Source organism: Lepus europaeus, chromosome 1 (genome assembly GCF_033115175.1).
Source record: "Lepus europaeus isolate LE1 chromosome 1, mLepTim1.pri, whole genome shotgun sequence".
NCBI classification, from domain to species: Eukaryota; Metazoa; Chordata; class Mammalia; order Lagomorpha; family Leporidae; genus Lepus; species Lepus europaeus.
Genome location: NC_084827.1, coordinates 10,243,926 through 10,261,798, shown reverse-complemented (window position 1 = coordinate 10,261,798; position 17,873 = coordinate 10,243,926). Strand labels below are relative to the sequence as shown.

The window sequence follows — 17,873 nt, the reverse complement described above, 5'->3', positions numbered from 1 at the left end:
CTAGACTTAGTTCATTGAAAATATGATTATTTCCTGCTTTTTTTTTTTTTTTAAAGATTTATTTATTTGAAAGGCAGAGAGTTAACAGGCAGAGAGAGAGGGAAAGTCTTCCATTTGCTGGTTTATTCCCCAAATAGCTGCAATGGCCAGAGCTGGGTTGATCCAAAGCCAGGAGCTTCTTCTGGGTCTCCACAGCACCCAAGGATTGGGCCATCTGCTGCTGCTTTCCCAAGCCATAACAGGGAGCTGGATCAGAAGTAGAGCAGCTGGGACATGAACCAGTGCCCATAAGGGATGCCAGCACTGCAGGTAGTAGCTTTACCCGCTGTGCTACACGCTGGCCCCTATTTCCTGCTTTTTTTTTCTTGAGCGCATCCTGAGTTTTACTTGATACTATTTCTAATTACTATTTTTTTTCAACTTTTATTTAATAAATATAAATTTCCAAAGTACAACTTTTGGATTATAGTGGTTTTTTCCCCCCATAACCTTCCTCCCACCCGCAACCATCCCAACTTCCACGCCCTCTCCCATCCCATTCTTTCATCAAGATTCATTTTCAATTCTCTTTATATACAGAAGATCAACTTGGTATATACTAAGATTTCAACAGTTTGCACCCACACAGATACACAAAGTATAAAGTACTGTTTGAGTAGTAATTTTACTACTAGTAGTAAACTAGTAACTACTAGTAGTAGTTGATTTGCATAGTACAACACAATAAGGACAGAGATCCTACATGGGGAGTAGGTGCACAGTGACTCCTGTTGTTGATTTAACAATTGACACTCTTATTTATGACGTCAGTAATCACCCGAGGCTCTTGTCATGAGCTTCCAAGGCTATGGAAACCTCTCAAGTTCACAAACTCCGACCTTAGGGTCATAATCAAAGTGGGAGTTCTCTCCTCCCTTCAGAGAAAGGTACCTCCTTCTTTGATGGCCTGTTCTTTCCACTGGGATCTCACTCACAGAAACCTTTCATTTAATTAATTTTTTTTTTTTTTTTTTTTTTGCCACAATGTCTTGGCTTTCCATGCCTGAGAAACACTCATGGACTTTTTAGCTGGATCTGAATGCCTTAAGGGCTGATTCCAAGGCCAGAGTGCTGTTTAGGGCATCTGCCATTCTATGAGTCTGCTGTGTATCCCACTTCCCATGTTGGATCATTTTCTCCTTTTTAATTCTATCATTTATTATTAGCAAACACTAGTCTTATTTATGTGATCCCTTTGACACTTAGTCCTATCATTATGATCAATTATGAACTTGAACTGATCACTTTGACTAATGAGATGGCATTGGTACATGCCACCTTGATGGGATTGATTTGGAATCCCCTGGTACATTTCTAGCTCTACCAATAGGGGTAAGTCTGAGTGAGCATGTGCTGAACTGTACATCTCCTTCTCTTATTTCCACTCTTATATTTAACAGGGATCACTTTTCAGTTAAATTTAAACACCTAAGAATAATTGTGTGTTAATTAAAGAGTTCAACCAATGGTATTAAGTAGAACAAAAAATACTAAAAGGAATAAAATAGTAAGTTGTTCCTCAACAGTCAGGACAAGGGCTGATCAAGTCACTGTTTCTCATAGTGTCTAGTTCACTTCTATAGGTTTCCTTTTAGGTGCTCAGTTAGTTGTCACCGATCAGGGAGAAAAGATATTTGTCCCTTTGGGACTGTCTTTATTTCACTCAGCATGATGTTTTCCAGATTCCTCCATTTTGTTGCGAATGGCCGGATTTCATTTTTTTTAACTGCTGTATAGTATTATATAGAGTACATATCCCATAATTTCTTTATCCAGTCTACTGTTGAGGGCATTTAGGTTGATTCCATGTCTTTCGCTATTATGAATTAAGCAGCAATAAACATTGAGGTGCAGACAGCTCTTTTATTTGCCAATTTAATTTCCTTTGGGTAAATTCCAAGGAGTGGGATGATTGGGTCATGTGGTAGTGCTATATTCAGGTTTCTGAGGAATCTCCAAACTGACTTCCATAGTGGCTTTACCAGTTTGCATTACCACCAACAGTGGATTAGTGTCCCTTTTTCCCCACATCCTCGCCAGCATCTGTTGTTAGTTGATTTCTGTATGTGATCATTCTACCCAGGGTGAGGTGAAACCTCTTTGAATCACTATTTTTTGACCATTGTTTACATTTGATTTTGTAGAAGCAAATTCTCGATGTCAGACACCAATAAAGATGAAGCCAAATATTGAACCTCCAGAGAATGTGGAGTGGAGTGGTGCTGAAGCCTCGATGTTTAGAGTCCTCATTGGCACTTACTATGATAATTTCTGTGCCATTGCTAGGTTAATTGGGACCAAAACATGTAGACAGGTAAGAATAACTGTTCATATTATTATAAGAGCTCCAAATATAGATATAAGTATATACTAATCCGAAAGGCATAGTGACAGAGAGGGAGAAACAGAGAGCTCTTCAGTCCACTGGTTCACTCCCCAAATGTTGACAACACGGGTTGAGCCAGGCTGAACGCAGGAGTGGGTGACAAGGACCCAAGTTCTTGGGCTGTTATCCCCTGCCTTCCCAGGCATATTAGCAGAAGCTGGATTGGAAGTGGAACAGCCGGGTCTCAAACCAGGCACTCTGATATGGGATGTGGACATCCCAAGTGGTGGCTTAAATTGCTGCGCCACAGTGTTCACCCCAGCATCACTACACTTGACCAGAAAATAATTGCAGCTACTCTCTGCTACCTGAAGGTAGGGACAATTATTTCTCCTGTATCCCCAGCATTTAGCAGTGTCAAGAAGAGACAAGTCTTTTTGGTTTGAATGAGTATAAAAATGATTTGCTTCAAAAACTCATGACTGTGACTGCCTCTTGTCAGGTGTATGAGTTTAGAGTCAAAGAATCTAGTATCATAGCTCCAGCTCCCGCTGAGGATGTCGATACCCCTCCAAGAAAGAAGAAGAGGAAACACCGGTAAGTCTGCTGGAAGGCTGTTGAGAGAAGTCAGAATAGGTGCTGCAGGCAAGGCGCTTAGTAAAGGCGCAGTGGTCAGTTTCTACTTGGGCTGTTATACAACAGCTTCAGACTGTCTTCAAAAACATACTTGTGAAATCGTGTTTCCACTGGCAGTTGCTGTTTTTCTGTAAGAATACAACAGCCATCAGTACATGTGGAATGATATAGATCATAAAAGTTCTGGTTACCATAATGTATATTGGTTATCAAAAACATAAATGATTTAGTAGTTTTTTTTTTTTTTCCCCCAGTAAAGGCTACATAAATAGTCCCTTTTTAGCATTTTTTTTTTGGACAGGCAGAGTGGACAGTGAGAGAGACAGAGACTCTGAAAGATCTTCTTTGTCCATTGGTTCACCCTCCAATGGCCGCTGCGGCTGGCATGCTGTGGCTCGCGCACCGCGCTGATCCGAAGGCAGGAGCCAGGTGCTTCTCCTGGTCTCCCATGGGGTGCAGGGCCCAAGCACTTGGGCCATCCTCCACTGCACTCCCAGGCCACAGCAGAGAGCTGGACTGGAAGAGGAGCAGCTGGGACAGAATCCGGTGCCCCGACTGGGACTAGAACCCGGGGTGCCGTCACCGCAGGCGGAGGATTAGCCTAGTGAGCCGCGGCGCTGGCCCTTTTTAGCATTTTTTAGGAAATGTTTTGATAGGTGTTCCTACTGTGAGCTCCAGGTTAGTTATAGGGAGTGTATCTTTTTTTTTTTTTTTTTTTTTTAATTCATTTTATTTGAGAGGCAGAGAAAGAGACAGATGGCTCCCATCTTCTGGTTCATTCCCCAAATGACTTACAACAGCAGGGAATATGCCAGGCCAAAGCAAGAAGCTGGGAACTCAATCCTGGTCTCCCACATGACTGGCAGAAACCCAACTACTTGAGCCATCACTGCTGCTCTGTTGGCAGGAAACTAGAATCAGCCCGGCTCACAGATACGGTACAAAAACATCTTAACCACTAGGCCAAATGCTTGCCTCCTTTAAAAGAGAAGCATAGTTGAGTGGGTAAGGAAACACATACATATGCTTAAAAATTAGATAGGCTCTTAGTACGTTTCTTTAATAAAGGTAAAGTCATCCTAATTGAGAACTTAAATTGTTAAGATTTTCTCACAGGTATTTAGGTTTTAGTAGATTTTTCTGAAGTTTCGATTGAATTTCTGACCTGGTAGCTCAGCTAGATTATTAATGATGCTTGAAACAAGAGATAGTATCAGCATAATTCACATCAGATAAATCTGTAGGTATAGACACTTGCTGCTACACCAAGTGTATCTGCTTATCAGTCCTGAGCAGGTGATGTGGATGAGCATAGAAAGTGATGCCACCAGCCTGGCTTCTCAGCACACCTTAGGCAGCCTGAGTGATCAGGCTGTTTGGGAGTTGCTCTTAACTAATGGCAAATAGAAGCTGGATAGCGTGTGACTCTTCGGTGGTAACTTGGCTTTAAAGCACTGCTGTGTTAATGGCACAGACTGAGCCATCAAAGCAGCTGTCTGTTGGATTTGTAGCTGTGACCCTGTACCCTAGCTTTATGTGAAGTTTGTATTTTTTTTTCTTTGTGTGTGTGTGTTGTTTTTGTTTTTGTTTTTGTTTTTTTTTGCAGGTTGTGGGCAGCACACTGCAGAAAGATACAACTGAAAAAGGGTTAGCATCTTTCATTCACCTTCATTATTAGCTGTACAATGTCTGTTCTCATTTGACTTAGAATAGTGCCTGCATTAGAGTTTGGGTTGCTGTGATAGAATTGATTTTTGTACATCAAACCTGTATAAATGGAGGGTGTCTCTTGAGGAATGGCCAAGCAGTGCTCTTTGTAAAGAGACAGCTGATTGGATGGAGTGAGTCACTTAATTGGTAAAAGGAGAATCAGTTTGGAAAAGATGCACTTTGAGACTTAGTGGCAAAGCTCCTGAGCACTTAGGGGTGGGAGGTTACTTTTGCCATCATTTTTAAACAGGACTATGTGTAACATTGTAAATACAGTACAGCTCCAAAGGTGGTAGGGAAGAGTGTACTCTTGTTCATTGTGTGTGATCCTTTTCCCTCTCCCTGGATTAATGGGCCTGCCTGCTGTTATCTTTATTCAGATGGCTCCTCTAACCATGTTTACAACTATCAACCATGTGATCATCCACGGCAGCCTTGTGACAGTTCGTGCCCTTGTGTGATAGCACAAAATTTTTGTGAAAAGTTTTGTCAGTGTAGTTCAGAGTGTAAGTATTTGTTGCTTTGATGCAATTGCATGAGAACTAAGGAGACCTTTGGCCAGCAATTTAAAATAGTGATTTAAATCAGAACGAAAGGACACGGGAGTGGCTCCCTTGTTGTTTACTTAGGAAATCTTATCTTACAGTCATTTATTGAGTGTCATACCTGGCACTGTGCTGGTGTCCATTCATTCTCCTGGGTAACGTGTATGTGTGTGTGCAGGACAGACCAAATTGCATTAAAGGAACTTAATCTTTCTTTTGTCTCTGATCATTTATATTAAATCATAATAAAGTTGGCACAGAATGAAACGGGAATCTAGTAGTTACCAAATAATTTTGAGGCACCAGAGATTGTTAGGAGGATTTCAGTTTTCAGAAAAGAAATATAGCATAAGGCTAATACAGTTTTATAATTGTTTAATGAAGCTGCACACAAAGCTGGGATATTAAGGAAGTGATTAGAACTATGAGCTTTTAGAATGGTCGTGGACCATGGATATTTCGTAGTCTCAACCCTTCTTTCACACCTGTTTTATAATCATAGAACCTTATATACCATTTACCAATACAAAATGGAGAAACAAGAACTCAGTGATGGTCTTTTTTGGTACGGACTGCTTATACTTTGCTGTTACTTCAGTTGCTTCATCTATACAGTGGGATGGATAATTAGGTGGTTGGTTGTGAGGGCTACATGTATCAGTTGGGTACCCAACCCAACTGTGATACTTCCCTTTGTGCCCTTTTTTGCATGTGATGATGATGATGATTATGATGATGATGATGAACATCTCTCTAAGGTCAAAACCGCTTTCCTGGATGCCGTTGCAAAGCGCAGTGCAATACCAAGCAGTGCCCGTGCTATCTGGCTGTCCGAGAGTGTGACCCTGACCTCTGTCTTACTTGTGGAGCTGCTGACCATTGGGACAGTAAAAATGTGTCCTGCAAAAACTGTAGTATTCAGCGGGGTTCCAAAAAGGTAACTGTCAACTTCAAGAAGGTCTTTTTGGTAACTATGTAAGGTCAGGATAGTCCTAGATCATTCAGCTGGGAGCAAAAAAGTAAACATGATCATTGAATGGCACAGCTGACGAGAAACCAAAAATGTTTTTTCTCTGAATAATACACTTGGATTTTTCCAAGTAATGCAATCTCCTTCTTAAGTTTTCCATAGAATACCTTACTTAAGTGTTATGATAAGCCAGTAAATTTGTTTTTGAAGATTTATTTATTTGAAAGTCAGAGAGAGAAAGAGAGAGGAGAGGCAGAGAAAGAGAGGTCTTCCATCTGCTGGTTTACTCCCCAGATGGCCGCAACGGCTGGAACTACGCTGATCTGAAGCCGAGAGCCAGGAGCTCCTCTCGGGTCTCCCACGTGGGTGCCGGGGGCCAAGGACTTGGGCCATCTTCTGCTTTCCCAGGCCATAGCAGAGAGCTGAATCAGAAGTGGAGCAGCCAGTACTTGAATGAATCAGAAGTGGAGCAGTCAAGATTCGAACCAGCGCCCATATGGGATGCTGACATTACAGGCAGTGGCTTTACCCGCTGTGCCATAGCACTGGCCCCAAGCCAGTAAATTCTTAGAAATGACCGTTGGTGGTTTCAGGCATTTTACTAATGGCTTAATACATGACTTGAGTTCCTTTTTAATGTTAGGTAATAGAACTAGTAGTTCATTCTTTAGTCTCCTTAATGGAAATAAGTGGTTGATGATTCCTTTCAGAATATAGAGACTCATTCTTATCAAATAGTATTTTGGGGGCTGGCATTGTGGTGCAGAGGGTTAAGCCCCCGCCAGTACCACTGGCATCCCATATGGGTGCTGTTTCAGGTCCTAGCTTCTCCACTTCCAGTCCAGCTCCCTGCTAATGCATCTGGGGGAAGCAGTGGAAGATGGCCTAGGTGTTTGGGCCCCTGCCACCCATGGGGGAAACCTGGAAGAAGCTCCTGGCTCCAGCCTGGCTCAGCTGTAGCCATTGTAGCCATCTGAGGAGTGAACCAGTGAGTGGAAGATCCCTCTCTTATTGTAGCTCTTTCAAATAATCTTTATTAAAAAATAGTATTTTTAATACTTGGAAGCCTAAGAATTGCATGTAGGTGATTTTAATCATAGCAGTCAGCAAGTAAATATTGAACAAAAGAAATTTTAACAACAGAGTGCTGGAGAAATTCACCATCTTTAGTTGTTTTTATAGTAATAATAGCTTTTCTTTTTTTAAAGTATGTAATACATTGCAGGCACTGTTCTAAGTGCTTTGTGTATTCATTAATCCTCATAACTCAGTGGGATAGGAATAGTCATTAGTTTCACTTTACAGATAAGGAAACCCAAGTTACAAGATTTTTAAATAGCAGAAAATTGAATCTGGGCGTTTTGGCCCTAAGCTCCCTGATGTTTTACTCCAGTATTGTCTACCTGTTCTTTTGTTCATGTGTGTTTGGTAGGCAAACATCTTAGGTTGCTGAACTGTTATATGAGATCCCACTATTGTTAGTAGTGCCCTTGTACCAGGAATTCTGTTCAGGCATCACACAGAACTCTTGTGTTTTGTCTCCTTGTTTCTTTGAACCAAAGTCTGTATGGCAGATTTGATAGTCTGGGTCAGCTATGCAGGGTGGTTGTTTTTAGTTTTTGTTTCTGTAAGTCATTTGGATAGTTTAACTCTATCTGGCTATATATGCATTTAGGTCTTTGGAAGTCAGAGTTACATAGAGAGGAGAGAGACAGAGAGAAAGGTCTTCCACTCCCCAATTGGCTGCAACGGCCGGAGCTGCACCCATCAGAAGTCAGGAGCCTCTTCTGGGTCTCCCACATGGGTGCAGGGGCCCAAGGACTTGGGCCATCTTCCATTGCTTTCCCAGGCCATAGCAGAGAGCTGGATCGGAAGTGGAGCAGCCGGGACTGGAACCGGTGCTTCAGGCCAGGCTGTTAACCCGCTGCGTCACAGCGCTGGCCCCTATGTGGATTTAATTTCTTCATAATATTTAGCTTATGTTATTTCTGATGAGGAGGGGATTTGGGACACTTGTCAGATGAAGGCAGGATGGACTAGAATAGGGCAAGATTGGAAGCCTGGGTGATCAGGGAGTCTTTTGACATGTCATGGGTTTTGAATGAAAGCATAATAATAAGCCCTGATGAAAAGTAAGAGTATGTTTGGGGATGAATCCCTAACTGTAATTGACACTGGTGGTGATCTTGGCGTCTGCTACCACCAGAATGCTAGACTGAGGGGATAAGTGTCAGGACTTCAAGAGGACGGAAAGCCAGGGGGGAAGTGCCAGGAGGATGTTGGGGCAGGGCTGGGGAGGGCTTGAACTGAAAATGGAGTAGCTGGGAGTGGAGGGAAAAGGTGTGGAGAAGGGGCAATGATTGGGTGTGTCCTCATTAAAGTCAAATTGAAAGTAAATTAATTACTCAAGGAATTCAAGGACTAGTGGGATAGGGAAGTAAAAGTGCACAGTCCTAGAAAACCTCACTAAATGATAACTGGAGGGGACTAGCAACACCAAAAATTGTGTTTTCTGTAAGAGTTAATTATCCTGTATATATTTTTTAAAGATTTATTTATTTGAAAGAGTTAGAGAGATGGGGAGAGGCAGAAGCAGATAGAGAGATCTTCCATCTGCTGGTTCACTCCACAGATGGCCCCAATGGCTGGAGCTGCACCGACCAGGAGCCAGGAGCTTCTTCTGGGTCTTCCCCGTGGATGCAGGGGCCCAAAGACTTGGGCCATTTTCTGCTGCTTTCCCAGGCCATAGCAGAGAGCTAGATTGGAAGTGGAGCAGCTGGGGCTTGAACCGGTGCCCATATGGGATGCTGGCACTGCAGGCGGCAGCTTTACCCACTCTGCCACAGCGCCAGCCTCCTGTCTGTTTTATGAAAGATCCAAATGGCTATAAACATCTGGGGCTGGGCCAGGCTGAAGCCAGGAGTCAGGATTCATCGGAGTTTTCCAGGAGGTGGCAAGGACCCAAGTATTTGGGGCCATTATCTGCTGCCTTCCAGGTGCATTAGCAGGGAGCTGGATCTGTGGTGGAAGTTGGACTCAATCCTAGGCACTCTAATAGGGAATGCGAGTGAGTGGTGGCTTAACCTGCTGTGCCACAGTGTCCACCCCATGTTTGGTTAAAAAACAAAAACAACGGTGTTTTCAGTTTGCCAGCTATCCTCAGCAGCTTTCATATGACCCAATCTACAGTGTATTGAATTACATTGAAACAGGTCTATCTTTGCTTTCCTTTATGATTATATAGTTGCTTTTTGTTCTCTAGCATTTGTTGCTGGCACCATCTGATGTGGCAGGCTGGGGAATTTTTATCAAAGACCCTGTACAGAAAAATGAATTCATCTCTGAATACTGTGGAGAGGTAAGGCACACTAATCGCATATTCTCATATTCATTGGGCAAGTCCATTGGGTTTGATTAGATGAATAGAAAATGTCTTTCCAGCTTGACTTGGGCTTGTGGATTTTGGTTTGGCTTAGTAACTGGAATGCTTCAGTTTCAGCCACATGTAGCTTTTATGATTTGGGGAAAGAGGACAATGGGAGCTTGTATGTCTGTCCTGCTTAAATTCACAGCCTAGTGGGAAAGGACCTAGAAATGCTCTGAGGGTTAGGTGTAGTTAAGAGAAGAAATCACAGGCCTAGCTTCAGTTTGTATTGAAGCTGCGGACTGTGGTTTCTACTCGGCAGAAACACTTTTGTTAGCCATTTTCTCCAAGCATAATTACTTGACACATCTTTGAGCTGGAGTCCTTAAAACGTCACTGCTCTTGATCAGTGAACAGACCAAATGGGAAAGAGAGGCTGTAGTGTTCCTTTGCTTAGTAGTCTTAGGAAGACTAAAAATCCTCTTGATGAGCTTTTTGTGTGCTCTACCAGGCTATATCACCTACCCCAAAACACTTTATTCTTATGTCTTTCCTTTTAGATAATTTCTCAAGATGAAGCAGACAGAAGAGGAAAAGTATATGATAAATACATGTGCAGCTTTTTGTTCAACTTGAACAATGGTATGTTTCTGAGCTAGAACCTGTTTAGTTCCTCTGAGTTGCACTTAGAAGCCTTCTGCTGAGTGTTTGGAGATGGAGTTAGAATTCCATGAGGTGACTAAAAGGAGGACCTCCAAAGAACAACTGATATTTTTTGGCAGCTGGCATAGATGGAGGGATGGGCTGCTTGCTTGAAAGACACTGGGGCAGGAGAATTCCTCTGGGAGCAGATGACTGTGTGCAGGAAGAGATGCTCTCTCCAAGCCCAGCCCTCTGCAAAGGGGGCTGGCCCAGACTCCAGCTACGAGGACATAGTCTTTGTCCTCCACTGTGGTTACCTTCTTGTTTCCCAAGAACCTGGGTGCTGTGTAAGCTTGGCACCCTTCTTCGGTCTGTCTGACCTGGGAAGGACATGGAGTGCTGTATTTGAAAGCATCGTCCAAAACTTGATCTGGGTGTTTGTTACCAAAGGACTGTGAACTTGAAGCTGCTGCTTGTACAGCTGCTGTTCGAGACTCACGTGCCGGTGTTCTCAGAGAAACGCAGTCAGAACAAGATTTTTTTCTTTCTATGAATGTTACACAGACAGTATAGTGAAAAAACATTAATATAACTTTACATGTGAAAATGGATTTTTTTGTGTTAGGAATTTAGATTCCTTTTTTAGAAACATTTTGCTCAGCAGTGCATAGTTGATAAGTAATAGCATGAGACAGACAACCATCTTGAGTTACCAATGATTAATTTTAACTTAGAACAGCATTTTCTCCCAAGTATCATTTAGAACTGAAGTTGGCTGCATGATCTTTTTGCTTTTGAATTCAAACCCTGAAGAACTATACCCAGTTGTATTTCCAGAATAACTGTTTATTGATTGATAACAAATTATTCAGTGTATTTGTTTTTTGTTTTTTTTTTTTTTTTTTAGATTTTGTAGTTGATGCAACCCGCAAGGGTAACAAAATTCGTTTTGCAAATCATTCAGTGAATCCAAACTGCTATGCAAAAGGTGGGTACTTAAGAAGTCAGAATTGTAGCTTGACAACATGGACTCCCTTTCTTAGACAGTGACAGGGGGCTTGAGTAATTCTGGGACAGCTGTATGAAGTTCCCGAGTCAGGTAACCACCTTGTGGCCTGTCCTAACGCTACCTGCTCTGACGCCATCGTATCTTTCTTTCCAGTTATGATGGTTAATGGAGATCACAGGATAGGTATTTTTGCTAAAAGAGCCATCCAGACTGGTGAAGAGCTGTTTTTTGATTACAGGTTGGTAAAAGTACATTTCTAATGTGATCTGGGGGCTCTGCCTGCCTACATGTGGACTGTAGACAAGGGCTGTTTTTCAGTTCTTTGCGAGATCTGCTGTCATTGGGCATGACTGGGCATTGTCTGCCATCGGTGTCGGTGTGGCATTGTAGCCTGCCGTCACAGTGATGTCGTTTTCCACTCATCATTTTAATAAGCATCACCTACACAATTAGGTTAGAACCTAGGCAGAAGGCCCCGCTTCTCAGCCTGCTGAGAGCTGTGTGCGAGTCCTTCTGTCCTGGTGCACACATCAAGCCTGCTTGTGGCACATTTCTGAAGACAGTGTGATCGCATCATATTTCCATAGATTACCCTGCCACCTGCTTTGACTTGCCAGTATACTGCATAGAACTTTAGTTAGTACACTTACATCTACTTCATCTTTTTAGTTGCTAGAAATACCACACACCACATTATTATTTAAAAAGTCAAGCACTGTTGAACTACCTGCCTCTGGGCTCTTTCTTGGGAGTAAAACCATTGGGACACTGGGACCACCGACAGTTCCTGTGGGAGGCTTTAGGCTGGCAGTTTATACAGCTTATCAAGTTCTGTGGACTAAATTTAATGAGCTTATATAGTGTTCAGTTAAATGCATTCAGGTGATTGTCTAATAAAGAAATCCTGTTGCTGAATATAAATCCCACGCAGAAGCTGTTTTTTAAGAGTTGTTGCAAACCAGGGCTTAATAGACCACCACCACACAGTTGAAGGAGAGAACTGACAGATTGTCGGGATCTGAGTGAGGGTCCTTTTGGGGGAATGGTCATCTCTGCTTCAGTCCAGCGTGCTCTAGACACTGAGAGGCAGGTGCACCTGGGGTTTGAGGATGCCTGGAGGCTACACCCAGTGGTGAGGGTCTCACACTTTTCTCTTGACATGTGCTGTCCCCTCACCTTTTCACCCGTGTAGAGCTGCTCTTTGGCTCTTTTTTGCTGGTGGCTAAAATCACTGTTTCCAAATCACGATTATCTTTTTGTTTTATTTTTCCAGTGTTAGGCCTGTACATCATGATGCAGATGTGCTTTCCTGGGGCAGGCTGCTGTAGTGGCGTAGGGGAATGCTTATAATGAAACAGGTTTCTCCAGTTCAGAACCTGGCAACTTCTTAACTAGATTACCAGTGACACAGAAATGTGTTGCCTTCCATGAATGTACCTTAATGCTTGTAACTGTGTAAGTGGATGTATGTACTTATCTTTTTAAGATACTGTAAGAAGCAGGGTTGGTTGTGTTCAGTCTCACCACATGTTGGAAAGGTGATGATTGTTTTTTCATGCTGTTCCAGATACAGCCAGGCTGATGCCCTGAAGTACGTGGGCATCGAAAGAGAAATGGAAATCCCTTGACATCTGCTACCTCCTCCTCCCCTTCCTCTCGGAAACAGCTGCCTTAGCTTCAGGAACCTCGAGTACTGTGGGCGATTTAGAAAAAGAAAATGCAGTTTGAAATTCTGAATTTGCAGAGTACTGTAAGAATAATTTATAGTGATGAGTTTTAAAATCAACTTTTTATTGCCTTCTCACCAGCTGCAAAAGTGTTTTGTACCAGTGAATTTTTGCAATAATGCAGTATGGTACATTTTTCAACTTTGAATAAAGAATACTTGAACTTCTCCTTGTTTGTTGAGTCAACTATCATCAAGCTTCATTAACTGATTTTAGAAAAGGACAGAAAATGTGTTCCTGTTAAACTGATAGAATTTGCCAAATTATAATACAATGAATGGTTGTAGTGCCTGTCAGTATGTAGAAGACACATGTACGTAAGAGAATGACACTGGCGTGCGTTCTGGGGTTGCTGAGAAAGGAGCTTGGTCTTGTAGACAGGAGACCAGGGCGGGTACATTCTAATCTGTCCTCTAAATACAACAAGGTTGGATTTGCTAATTTCCTAAGAACCTATCTACCTCTAAATTCCATTAGTCTGGGTATAATTCTTAGAATAGTATAAATAGGAATTCCTAACATACCACAAAATAGGTATAAATCTACCTTGGGGAGGTAGGGAAAAACATGCTCTCAAAATATCAAGAAAATGGAGGGGTGCTTGTACCTTGCTCTCTGCATGACAACAGTTTGCCTCAGAGTAGCCCCCTACCAAGACGGATTTTTCAGCATTACCAGGTACCCTCCTAACAGCTGTCAGTCCACTGCAGTGGGGAATGTTACAGTCTCTGTGCTCCACAGTTCCTAGTTACTTGCTAGCAAGTTGCCTTCTCTGTAGACAAAGAATGATCACTACATGATAGGGATAAGGATTTGATGGCCTGGCCTGGCCTGCGACTCCAGTCTCCCGTGTGTTGTCTTACAGACCCTTTCGCAGTTTTCTGGTGTTAGTGCGGATGTATTCTATGGCTCTAACTATTCCCACTTTCCACCTAGGAAACCCTTGCTTGCCTCATGTTCTGCCCTTGGCACTCTGTGTCCCTGGGCAAAATGGCCAGCCATTTAGCCTCTCAAGGAGGTAATTTTGTTACTTTGGTGGTGGGTCATTTCTCCTTTTCCCAGTCTAAATGGAGCCACTCTTCATGATTGCCAAGTGGGCCTGTTCAGATGTGACTTGGGTCCAGCAGTAATGCAGTGCATCCTGGGATGTGAGTAGCTGAGAGGTGGCGCCTTTATGTCAAGCCAGCTGCTGCTCAGTGATTTTGAGCACAATCTGGTGGCTTTTTTTCATTTGTTTTTTCAAGTAGATGAAAAGTTCTCCCAGTCTGCAGGTTGACTCCCCAAATGCATGCAGCAGCTAAGGCCAGGCTGAACCAAGGAGCGCCAGAACTCTGTCCAGATCTCCTTTGTGGGTGGCAGGGGCACAGACACCTGAGTTACCATCTGCTGCCTCCCAGGGTGCATTGTGAGAAGCTGGATCAGAAGTGGAGGTACCAGGATTCAAACTGACACGTATGTAGTGTGGGTATCTCACCTGGCAGCTTAACCCGCAGTGCCACAGTGCTTACCTCAGTGTATTCTTATCATGGTATGAAAAGCTTGCTGTAGGTTTAGAAATGGCACTTTAGGGGCTGGCGCTGTGGCCTAGCTGGTGGAGCACTCTCATATGGGCGTGGGTTCTAGTCCCAGCTGCTCCACTTCCCATCCAGCTCTCTGGTACAGCCTGGGAAAGCAGTGGAGGGAGGACGGCCCAAGTCTTTGAGCCCCTGTACCTGTGAGGGATACCTGGAAGAAACAACTGGCTCCAGCCGTTGTGGCCATCTGGGGAGTGATCCAGCAGATGGAAGTCACCTCTCTCTCTGCCTTTCAAATAAAGAAATGGCATTTTAAATGCCCTCTTTAGTGGCTTCCATGACCATGAAGATTTTCTGAGCAGGAGTGATTGGTACACATTGGCCAGTGAGATCCTAGATAATAAAGGCCATCTGAAGCAGGGCTGGCTGGGCAGCTGGACACCTGGGTTTGTGTGGGTGGAAGCAGCAGAGCTTGCCATCCAAAAGTAGGTGCTCGCCTCCCAGCTTGTGCAGAGGTTAAAAGCACCATAAAAGAGCATTGCTTTGCTTGTCAGAATTCTTTTCAATCTAGAACATCTTGTATAAGTACTTCGAAACGGAAAGTAGACGTAAATGATGTTTACTTTCATGCAACTTTTTTTTTTTTTTTTTTGGACAGAGTTAGAAAGGTCTTTCTGTTGGTTCATCCCCAAATGGCCGCCACGGCTGGCGCTGTGCCAATACAAAGCCAGGAGTCAGGTGCTTCCTCCTGGTCTCCCATGTGGGTGCAGGACCCAAACACTTGGGCCATCCTCTACCTTTTTCTTCAATCTTTTAATTCTGATTTCTATCAACTGAAATGCCCTTTTGAGAAATCAGTTACAGCCATTCACCTAAAGCTGCTGTTTATTTCCAACATTGGCTTATCCCATCTCCAGCCTTTTCCATATCAAAATTGTCACTTCCACCTGTCTAAATGGCAGTCGTATGTAAACTAATGGATCCTATGAGAGCGGGAAGTGTGTGGATAGGTCGTCGAGGCGGGTCTGAGCACTTTGAAAGAACCTAAGTGCTGTTAACTAATTCTTACTGGAATTAGCTAGAAGCCATGCACACCCACTCCCTGAACTCTTACAAATGATTCCAGTGAGGACTGTCCTGTAGATCAGAAGTCAACCGCACTCACCTGTTAGGACAAAGCTGTGTGGTCTGCCATGGGACAGGCACGTGCACTGGATGGCAAGGTGACACGAAGGTATAAACAGCCGCTCAGCCAGCAGAAGGACCGATTCCTGAAGACAAACAGCGCTCACCACCTATGCAGCAAAGGGTCAGATCGAACAGAACATGTTTGAGTTTTCATGTGGGTGCGGTCAAATCTAAGAGGAAAACTGAAGTACTGATGTCGGCAATTAACAAACACTTTAAAATGCCCAAAAGATTTAAAATTCCAGGGGCATGTAAATTCTGTTCTGTCATCCAGTCCTCAGGGCAAGCCTTCAAATAAACTCCTATAGGTTAATCTGGCTGCTTTCTCACACAGGCAACACCAAAGCTGCCTGCCAGCAGCCCACTGGGGGTGGGGGTAGGGGTGGGGTGTCTGCCCTCAGGGAGTGGAGGTGAACACCCCCTTGCCTGGTCTCCCCGAGCCAAGAGGAAACAGTTCCCTCAGGGCACCCGCTTACCCTGCTCATCTGGGCTGAGAGGACCCAAGTCCAGCTCTGATTAGACCACGGTGATTCTGAAAGTCTGGAAGACGCACACTTGGCTGCTGGCATCCTGTTCCCACTTCTTTGGCCATGATTCTAAGAAGCAAGGATTGGTGACGGCACGTGGCGCCAGCTCCTCCTGGGGGACTCAGCGGCGAACATCTCTGCCCTGGGTTCTGGTGGCTGCAGGGGTGGGCACTGCTGCGGTGATCAAGGTCCCGCTTGGGACGGCGTCTTCCCCTATCAGAGCCTGGATTTGGCCCCGGCTCTGCTTCCAACTCCGGCTTCCTGCTGATGCACACCCTGGGTGGCAGCGGCGGTGGCTCACTGAGTACAGGGCTCCTGGCGTCAGCCTGGCCCAGCCTCAGCGCGGCGGCTATTTGGGGAATGAGCAGTGGGTGAAGATCCTCCTCTGGTTTTCAAATACAAGTGAAAATAAATCTTAGGAAAGGGTAAAGGCGGCAGTGATAATGTGGGCTATTTTGGGACTTGAAGATTAGGCCAGAGATACTAGGCTAATTTTTTATTTTAAAAGCTTGAACCTGTAGTAGGGTCCTACATTTTTATGGGGTGCACTGTGGCACTGCTGTGCATGCATGTACCCAGCGGTTCACAAGTACACATGGTGGTAACTCGGCAGAAGGCCACAGTGCATTTGCAACATCATGGCAGCACACAGATGTGCTCTGTCCAAGTACTAAGAGGGCTGAGAGGGGCGGGGCGGGGGCGGTCTCCTCGAAGGGCAAACTCCTGGATTTTCATGGTTTCTCCTCTGGGCAGGATTCCCATAGGGACTGCACACACAGGGATCTTGGGACACTGGGCCTCTGCCTCCCTCCAAGCAGCTACAGAGCTGTCGTGAAAAAACTCACACAAGGTGTTGTTTTTCGCATCTTACTAGAGACGTGCAGCGAGTGACACTTGGCCTCTGTCCACATCCACCGACCTGGCGTTTGTCTCATGCGAAGGGAGCAGGGACGAGGGTTTCAGTTCCAAGACTGTGGGGGACTGGGGGCCGCACCCACCCCCGCGCTTACCTGGGCTCCCGGTGTCACTGGAGCTCCCACTGGAGCAGAACCTCACGGCCTGACTGCGCGGGGCTCCTCCTGCAGAGCCCAGTCCTGGTGAGGACGCTGCCTGGAGAAGCCGAGAGCTTGCATTCTCTCCTTGAGCTTTGCCTGGACTTTGGGCGCGTCCAGCCTAGTCGGTCACCCAGGCCTGTGAGGCATCTGAAGAGGGCGGAGCTTGCAGGAGCGAACCAGTACCGAGCCCACTTCTCTACCGCTCCGGGTCCGAGGGCTCTCCAGCTGGGCCGTCCTGGGCACACACGCGTCCGAGCTCCACGCTCACAGGGTGGGGAGGCGGCCGAGAAGCCATGGCGTCTCCAACGCAGCGATCTTCACCAGGGAAGGCTCGGGCATCCACCGGGCCTGCCCAGGACCACTGAGATAGGGTCCACTCCACGCCGGTCGTGGCAGCAGGGGCGGGAGCGCGGACTGGGAGCCCGCCCGCCCCCTCAGGTCCCTGCACGGGCCCGAGGACGCAGGGACGCTTCCCCGCCTGTCAGTCCTCCAGGCGCCCAACGTCAACCCCAGGCCACGTGGCCCAGGTGCCGCCACCAGTGTTAGCATCAGCAAGACGGTCAGTCCAGAGGCGGTGGCCCTTTCAGACTACAGGAAGACACAGGAGTAGGAATTTGCACA

General features: G+C 45.0%; 1 protein-coding gene across 13 annotated transcripts in view; it reads left to right on the top strand.

The window, feature by feature from the left end:
- The window catches only part of EZH2 (enhancer of zeste 2 polycomb repressive complex 2 subunit), a 74,713-nt gene extending 61,571 nt beyond the window's left edge, over window positions 1–13,142 (top strand). For 5 of the 13 annotated variants that reach the window (XM_062191246.1, XM_062191154.1, XM_062191430.1 and 2 more), the window contains 10 exons: window positions 2,184–2,353; window positions 2,868–2,962; window positions 4,608–4,648; window positions 5,092–5,217; window positions 6,015–6,193; window positions 9,489–9,584; window positions 10,151–10,232; window positions 11,140–11,220; window positions 11,395–11,479; window positions 12,809–13,142. In XM_062191246.1, the coding sequence (XP_062047230.1) occupies window positions 2,184–2,353; window positions 2,868–2,962; window positions 4,608–4,648; window positions 5,092–5,217; window positions 6,015–6,193; window positions 9,489–9,584; window positions 10,151–10,232; window positions 11,140–11,220; window positions 11,395–11,479; window positions 12,809–12,869 (1,016 nt within the window). In that variant the 3' untranslated portion in view covers window positions 12,870–13,142. The remainder of the gene's footprint in view (window positions 1–2,183; window positions 2,354–2,867; window positions 2,963–4,607; window positions 4,649–5,091; window positions 5,218–6,014; window positions 6,194–9,488; window positions 9,585–10,150; window positions 10,233–11,139; window positions 11,221–11,394; window positions 11,480–12,808) is intronic. The other 8 variants (XM_062191522.1, XM_062191790.1, XM_062191341.1 and 5 more) reach the window with 3 other exon arrangements.
- Window positions 13,143–17,873: the final 4,731 nt, after the last annotated feature.